General features: G+C 35.2%; 1 protein-coding gene across 1 annotated transcript; it reads right to left on the bottom strand.

Moving 5' to 3' along the window:
- Positions 1 to 908: 908 nt before the first annotated feature.
- On the bottom strand, positions 909 to 5,927 carry LOC139893634 (G-type lectin S-receptor-like serine/threonine-protein kinase At4g27290). Its single transcript, XM_071876809.1, has 7 exons — positions 4,633 to 5,927; positions 4,271 to 4,402; positions 4,021 to 4,175; positions 3,166 to 3,376; positions 2,836 to 3,073; positions 1,651 to 1,801; positions 909 to 1,561 (listed from the first exon to the last, which is right to left on the bottom strand). The coding sequence occupies exons 1-7, from the start codon at positions 5,909 to 5,911 to the stop codon at positions 1,277 to 1,279; spliced, it is 2,451 nt and encodes an 816-aa protein (XP_071732910.1). The 5' UTR covers positions 5,912 to 5,927; the 3' UTR covers positions 909 to 1,276.
- Positions 5,928 to 8,708: the final 2,781 nt, after the last annotated feature.

Here is an 8,708-nt window from a genome sequence, read left to right as displayed (position 1 = left end):
ACTTAACACTAAACCTTGACAATTACTTGGTTTCAAAACACCATGAAGACGCAAACCTGGACATTTTCACACTTTTATCATATATTCAGCCACCACTTTTCACTCATCAGCATTACATACGTTTGGTAAATCACCTCCTTAACTTAACACCAACATTTGCATACAATATGTCATTGAAAACATTGGCATCTTAACCACAAAGGCCGAGTTCCAAATTGTACATAATTAAAGAGAGAGCATACATCAATTTCGACAGTCATCCACAAAATAGACACCAAGTCTCAAAATAAGTGATTTACTAAAGTGGTTCAACATAGTGGCTAGTTTTGAGTGCTTGAAAAACCCACTTATACACCTTTTGACATAAATACATTTCATCTAAATCACACTTAGGTTGTATTCTCGAGTTTTTCTTTTAGCGAAAAAGAGTGGAGTATCCTTCCCAATCTGCCCAAATATGGGCGGAGAGTTTTGGTGACAAAATAAAAAGGTACTATCCTTCCTAATCATCTCCTCTCCTCTCATTTTCACTGAAATTTAAAACTCGAGAATCGTTTAATTTTTAATTCGTCAATCTCCTCTCCTTTCCATCCTAAATAAATCTCGAGAATAAAAAATGAACCTACTTCCCTCCATGACTCAGCTTGACATCCTCATTTGAACATATCTACTTTACAAGAAGCTTTTCAACAATCAGGAATTTTAATAATATGCAAGTTAGTACCCTCCTTGACTCATTTTAACTATAGTATTTATTCATTAAAACTCGTTTCTTTCAATAAAACCCACTTCAACCATTTTCTTTACTTACACAAATATTCAATGTCGTCATCTCAAACATCACAACTGATGTAAATCTCAAACTTAAAAATCATCTTTCATTCACCATCTATCATCATTAAGCTCATAAAATCATTAAAATTATGTTAAAACTACATATCTTCAGTTTAGGGTTTTAAAACCCCAATTTTCTTGCTTACAAAGAGAAGATGGAAACATTGTTAAAAAAAAAAAAAAAAAAAAAAAAAAAAAAAAAAAAAAAAACGCACGGAAGCTATAAAGTCCACGTGTTCAGGAATGTCATTTTGTACAACATTGAATTGCTATGTGCATTGCTGTTTATCACACTCAGCCATATCAGGAAGAGATCGTGTACAGCATATACAAATTCCAACCGCATAAAAAAGTGCATATATGGAACTTTTATGCGACTTGATACCACGATTGAAAAGTGGCTCACTGCTTGTATGAAGAAACTAGCTTAAACAAGGGCTAACTATCGAGCATACAATTGTGTTATCGTGTCTTCATTAACTGATGACACAGACTGAACTTTTTCACTAGGGCCAGCAAAAAAAGCAGGTTGTTTAGGTTGAGGCAACACACCCTCACTAACAAGCATCAGAACCACTGAAAACATAGTTGGTCTCTCTTGCGCATGATGTTGCACACACAATAGCCCAACGTGTACAGTTCGTAACACTTCAGGAATTATGCACGAGTCACGCAAAGACGGACACAAGAGTTCAATGGACCTGTTTTCTTTGTAAAGTCTCCATGCCTAGATTAGACCAAACAGAGTAATTAATAAGGAGATTGAAAACCGTACGTCCCAAAATAACTATTTCCAACACTATCAGTTTAACTTACATGTCCAAGAAGGCTGTCACTATGATCTCCATGAGAGAATCCTCTGTTCTTGTTACCACTAACTATTTCCAACACTAATACACCAAAACTGAACACATCAGACTTTGTAGAAAATTGCCCGTGTAATGCATATTCCGGTGAAATGTAGCCGCTGCAGAAACATTGATCGAAATATATTTATAAACTAGCATTCAATAAATATATAGAGGGTGAGGATCCAAAGAGAACTCTGAGAACTCCCATATCGAAAAAAAATTTGGCGGGCAAACACAATTGAGGTTGGTCTAACAAAAATTGATGCAAAGAAATCACTTTTCGTTTTACATTCATGTTCCACAACATCCGGTTCTACATTTTTGTTCGACAACAACAACAACAACAACAATATCCAATCTCGCACCTGCAAGGTATGGGGGAGGTGAGATGTAAACAATCCTTCCTTTACCCTAGAAATAGAAGAGAAGTCGTTTATCTAACAACGAGTCGAGAAAAAATTCTCCACCCACCAGGAGAGAAAGTCATCCCCTCTCTACTCCAGGGCCAGGGCAGAGAGATTGCTTCCGTGAAGACTTTCGGCAAAAAATAATAATAAGTTTTTAATAAATAAATACACAAGAAGAATAATAAAAATAAAAATAAATAAATAAAATGAAAAATAAAAATGAGACGCCATGGAAATAGTAGAATCAAATTTCCATGGGTTTTAAAGTCTGCCTGAAAATCAATTTAGGCTTTAAGTGGCGGTCAAGATACCACTAAAATCGACGCTTGTTGTTGCCTCAAAATTGTACGACAAAGTATAGAGCACAAAATTGTTCGAATTGGGCATTTTTTGTTCGAATTGAGCTGTTTTTGTTCGATTTCTGATTTTTTTCCCCCTAAATTTAGCCCGATTTAGAGTTTAGGGTTTTGGGTTTTGGGTTTAGACCCTAAACTCTAAACCGTTCGTGTTAAACTTTAAATCTAAATCCTAAACCCCGAAAATCTAGACCCTAAACCCTAAATCTAAACCCTAAACCCTAAAATCACACAAAAATTATTAGACTATACTGACAAATGTAGAACAGGATTAATATGCATCTCCCAAGAATGTTCGACCAACCCCAAAATTGTTCGCCCGCCTCAATTTATGTTCGACCAACTAGTTCTAAGGTTCTCTAGCCTAAAAAGGTTTCAAATACTTACTATGTTCCCATGACTCTTTTCGTCCTAACAGCATTATCAGATCCTACAAACTTTCTGGCAAGCCCAAAGTCTGCGATTTTAGGGTTCATATCATTATCCAGAAGAATATTACCCGCCTTGAGATCTCTGTGTATGATTTGAAGACGTGAATCCTGATGTAGATATAAAATACCTCTAGCCATCCCATTAATAATATGAAATCGTTTCGGCCAATCTAGTATTGACCTTCTGGTTTCATCTGTAAAAAAAATAAGATAACCACTCAATCAGTCAATGTGTTTTATTCATCATCTATTAATATTAATGTGGTGAGAAAGTAGATAGTCGAACCAAATAAGAATGTGTCCAAGCTTTTGTTAGGCATGTATTCGTAAATCAAAATCATTTCATTATCATGAATGCAGTATCCAACAAGTTTCACGAGATTTCGGTGCTGAAGTTTGGCAATACAAATGACTTCGTTCTTGAATTCATCAAGTCCTTGGTGGGATGTTTCTGACAGCCGCTTCACGGCTACTTCACGTTTGTCTTTTAACACGCCCTGAAATATCAATGTCACAGTTTATTATGATGATCTCAAATTCTTAACAGAATACTATATACACAAATGATGAATTGGTTTGCGTTCGAAAGGTAAGATGCGGTCCCAAAACCCTTTTACAAAACTCGCCAACTCCTCTTATTCTCCTAATTCCCTAATGAAATAAGATATTTACTTTCCTATCATTTATGCCTATCATATGTGTTTGTTGGATTGGGCATATTAAATGCTCATATTCTTTTAGTCTTGGTTTTAACACTATCTTTAAAGGGCCACTAATTCACGGACGCCAAGTCTACTGCACTCGGGACCCTGGAGGGACGAGTCAGTTGTTGACTAAAGTGGACTTTTAGTAATAAATAAATTAAACATATCTATATTACACATAAATATATCAAACATGAATCAATATATGACTCAGCCCAACTTTGACCGACTTTGACTAGACTTTCTAGTGTTGATCGACTTTTAAGGCCTATTTGGGAGAGTTGAGATGGGCTAGTCCCCAAATCAACGTGTTGACCGAATTTTATAAAGAGATCCTCTCAAAGTCTCAAGTGAACCACTGAGACCGGCCAGTTTAAACGATCACAGTTTTGATTATTGATATTGTTATCATATATTTTGAGGTATCAAAAGTTTACCTTGTAAACAGGACCAAAACCACCTTCTCCTATCTTATTGCTGATGCTGAAATTATCTGTAGCCTCAGCTATTTCATTTAGGCTAAAGTAAGGCAACTCATCAAGATCGTCAATATGAACAGTCGCATGCATTTTATGAAAGGCATGTCGGTTTCCTACAAACATGAATTCATTTTCTCTTGGTATATCAATCTGCCCGAATGTATACTGATAAAAGCTCGCAAATATTACTCAAATTACTTATATATACCTTTCATGTGAAGCTTTATCTTTTTCTTTCTACAAACATACGCCACTGCAAACCCAAGCCCGATGGCAGATGCAACTAATAAGATATGTATTCCATACTTTTTACTGAAGATAGATTTGGTGATCGAATTTCCTTCTGTTAATGAGTCACGATAATCAGTATGTTTTTTCTAAAATGACTGCAACTTTTTGTAAGCATAAAATAAGTTCATAGGGACACTATGAAATTTTATCACATAAAAGACAAGCTACAAATATCAGTATGAAAATGACTAATATATAAAAATTTGAAGCAGCATACATCCACATAATATGATATTATAAGTTATATGATATTGTAAGTTACTGTATCAACTTAAATACCTAATAATTCGGAGGCTGCCAGTCTAACATAAAGATCTTGCCCGTTCATTTCATACACTCGTACATCAATCAAATCACCAAACCATCGCAAGCATCCAACAGAACCTCGAGTGATGTTTGGATTCGCATACGCCGTACATGAACAGTCATCCTTACAAGCCACCTCACACTCTTGGAGGCTCATTGTTCCATCGAACACGACATTCTGCGTGTCTGGCAATTTCATGCTCGATAATTTTAAAAATCCCTCTCCGGGCCCACAATCCAACACCTTACTCCTTCTACATCCATTAGTCCAATTATACGGATTTAAATTTAGATCATATGACTTTTCTTTTTGTTCAAATCCTTTCAAACATTCGCAGTTGGGATATCTATCAGTACTACAGCTTCCATACGGGCCACATAAACCATAATTGTCACAATGATCCTTTGGTACAGTGAAATCCTGCATCCATTGGTGGTTTTGCGTAGTTAGCAGCCACGTCTCAAGCTTGCCAACAGGGGTTATAACCGTTCTTGATGAGAGGATGGTGCTATTAGCACTATAGCCGAGATATATCTCCTTCTGAGAGACAACCATTTTAACTTTATACATACGATTAAAGTCATGTCTAGACTTGGGACGTCCAGCATACTCTATTCCGTCAAACGGGCCCAACCTTGTTTGAATAACAGAATTTTTACAGATATACACTTGCGGATATTTGTCCTTGACCATAAAGAGCCTGACTGTAAACATCCCCGGAAAAGGATCTTCCACACTCCTCCATGATGTCGGATACATCTCTCGTCCGGTAACGAGGTTTTTGCCCAATTTCATTTCTGCTATGAAAGTATCTCCAGGGTAATCGAAACTTTGCCAAACGATACTATATTTTTCATCCTTGATTACCAAATTTCCAGTATCCAAGAGCTGCGCTATGGGACTAACATTTGTGGTAGATGCCTCCTCGTTGGAAGACCAAATGGTTGTGCCACCGTTATTTACAATAGACAGGAGGATCCCATGACGGCCTAATATTAACGTGCCCGAGGTATCGTTCAATGGATCTTTTCTATTAGCGACCCATACAACCATTTGAGGTGATGTGTTCTTGAACCATATCCCCAAGTATCGCTTTTTCGAATTGCCAGGACTAAAGAAACCGAGCTCGAACTTTTTGTTAGCTGAAACAATTGTTTCACCATCAGAGATGTTTTGATCTACATATATGGTGTCTACTGCACTACAAGTTACTAAAGCCAGAAATAATAAAGTAATGGTAGGGAGTAACATTAGATTTAGATTCGGTTATATCAGACTTTCAAAAGATAGAAAAATATTGTAGTAATATTATATTTTATATATATATATATATATTTATATTTATATATTTATCATAATGTTATTAGAGTTTCTTCATCAATAACCTAACGTGTTCACTTTATATGAAATAGTCAAATTATTATTAACATGCCTCTTTTTCAGTTGACTTGCTAGAACTAAAAATTTCCTTCCAATTAGTCAAGTAGATGGGACCTACTTGTGAATTGTGTGATCCAAAAATTTAGAAAGTTTTCTGGCCTGTTGAATTATTTTATTTTCCAGTTTAGTTTTGCTCAACGGTCTTTATTTGTTCCCAGAATTGACTAATTTATATATATATATATATATATATATATATATATATATATATATATATATATATATATATATATATATATATATATATATATATATAAATATATATACACTAATACACAAAACACTATTTCACTATTCACCAATAGTAACCAGGGTTATTCTCGTTATTTCACTTTTTTTTCCGTCCCTAACGATAAAAGAAGCAACTTTCGTAAAAGAATCAACCCTTCAATGTTACCAACAGATGTCGAAAAAAATTCTTTTTTACAATCAACTAACTTTTTATTTTTATTTTTATTTTTTTTTGTCTCCAACAATAAAAGAAGCAACTTTCGTAAAAGAACAAACCCTTCAATGTTACCAACAGATGTCGAAAAAAATTCTTTTTTACAATCAACTAACTTTTTTTTTCCTTCTCTCTTTTCTTCCTCAACGATAAAAGAGGCAACTTTCATAAAATGAACAACCCTTCAATACTACCAAAAGATGTCGAAAAACATTCTTTTTTACAAAATAGAACTAACTTTAAAAAAAAACGAACGCTAAAAGAAGCAACTTTCACAAAAGGAACAACCCTTCAATGTTAGATGTCGAAAAAAATTCTTTTTTACAAAATAGATCAAGATTTTTTTTTAACTCGCATTCAAAACGGAGCTCCCGGCGCGAAGCGAGAGCTCCACAACCAATTACTAACATTTATTTAGAATAAACGGTCAATCTGATTATGCATAATGGAGGACACAACCATTTGGTAACACCAAGCCGGTAACAAACAAACTATTAAGGTATTCGTTTACCTATTAGAAATCTTTCACACTCTTCATTTGTTACACATTCATACTACACATATACACATATATATGACATGATAGGTGAAGAACACAACCATTAGTTTATGTGTTCATGAACCTACAATTTCTCCTAACTTCACCATCCACATAAGTTTCTCGATTCGTGATGTTTCCTAGTTTGAACTATTCGTTGGTTTTTTTTTTTTTTTTTTTTTTTTTTTTTGGCAAAAAGATTCAATTATATTAAAAGCTTCACACCTAGCCATCAAAGAGATAGATGACTTGGCCTATTACAAAAAATAGCCCACTATTAATCCATTATACAATTGGATGTGAGGCTAAAATACAAAGTACATAATATTACAACTTGTGAACAAAACTTACAACAAAAAAAGCAAAGCTAGAAGACGTTTGGGAATGAATGCTTATAGTAACACCCGCGAGTTTGAATCCCATATGTAAAATTGATGAGAATAGCATAACTTCGCGTTCGTTGCCCATTCGAACGAATTAATATTAACCTTCTTCAAGGGCGTTCTTTCTTGCTAACCAAAAGAACCAAATTGTTACCGGACCAATTAAACACCATAATTTCCCCGCTTTGATACCCATCCCCGAGCTCCATGCGTGCAAGATGGCATGACTCATGTAATGTTCCACCAACGAAAAATGTCCGCCCAAATCAAAGTTGCCCAAGAACAATGTAAAAGTAAGTGATCGGTCGTTTCGATCGAATTGAAACACCAAAAGCAATCCACACTTTGGCCTACTTGAAGGATTCCTCTTTGGTAGAGGATGTTTTTAACCGGTATGCTTTTTTGAATGGCAAGTCAATGAAAAATTAAAACTTTAGAAGGTATAGGGTTGTACCATAACGATTTTGCCCATTCCGGAATAGAGTTATTAACGAGTAAACGAACATCTTCAGACACAGAATAGGACCCGTCCAAAGCGGGAACCCAAACCATTGAGTCTTATTTATCTTCTACTAACGTGATATTGGACAAATCACTCAAAAGTAACTCGAACTCGGCTGCATCGAAGGCATGTAGAGGGAAATCTAGTAACAGAATCCACCTATACCCCCTATTTGGATGATTAAAACATTCGCCAACAGTGTCGTTTTTGACTGGCAGAAACGGAACACAGATGGATACAAAATGCTTAAAGTCGTCGACGATAACCAAAAATCATGCAAAAAAAAATATTTTTGACCCGTTACCAAGCGGCATTTCCAACGACCATTGAATTCGCACAGTACAGGTAAGCGAATGAAAATCAAATCAGGGAAATAGTTCAAAACCCTAACCTCTCCGATTGAATTCCTCAATTGAACAAATTCTTAATCAAAACTATTATCATGGAACTATTCACAATTAAGAGCAAGAGTTTGTAAGACAAACCTTGGCTACAGTTGAGGAATAATACTCAAATGTGACAGTTAATCCCTTTAATCCATGTTCGATATGCCCTATTATACAAGCAATTAATCGCAGCGGAAGAAGAGTTATCATCGATCTACATACCCTAATTTTGAAATTGGCTATCACTTTGCTTTGTAGTCATTCACCACTAACAACTACAAACACATTTACATCCGGTATACGAATAAAAAAAATTTCATTGTAAAACTCAGAAAAATTTCATTGTAAATAGTA

The sequence above is a fragment of the Rutidosis leptorrhynchoides genome, chromosome 2 (genome assembly GCF_046630445.1).
Source record: "Rutidosis leptorrhynchoides isolate AG116_Rl617_1_P2 chromosome 2, CSIRO_AGI_Rlap_v1, whole genome shotgun sequence".
Lineage (NCBI taxonomy): Eukaryota > Viridiplantae > Streptophyta > Magnoliopsida > Asterales > Asteraceae > Rutidosis > Rutidosis leptorrhynchoides.
The sequence above is the reverse complement of the archived record's forward strand: the minus strand, read 5'-3'. Positions and strand labels throughout refer to the sequence as shown.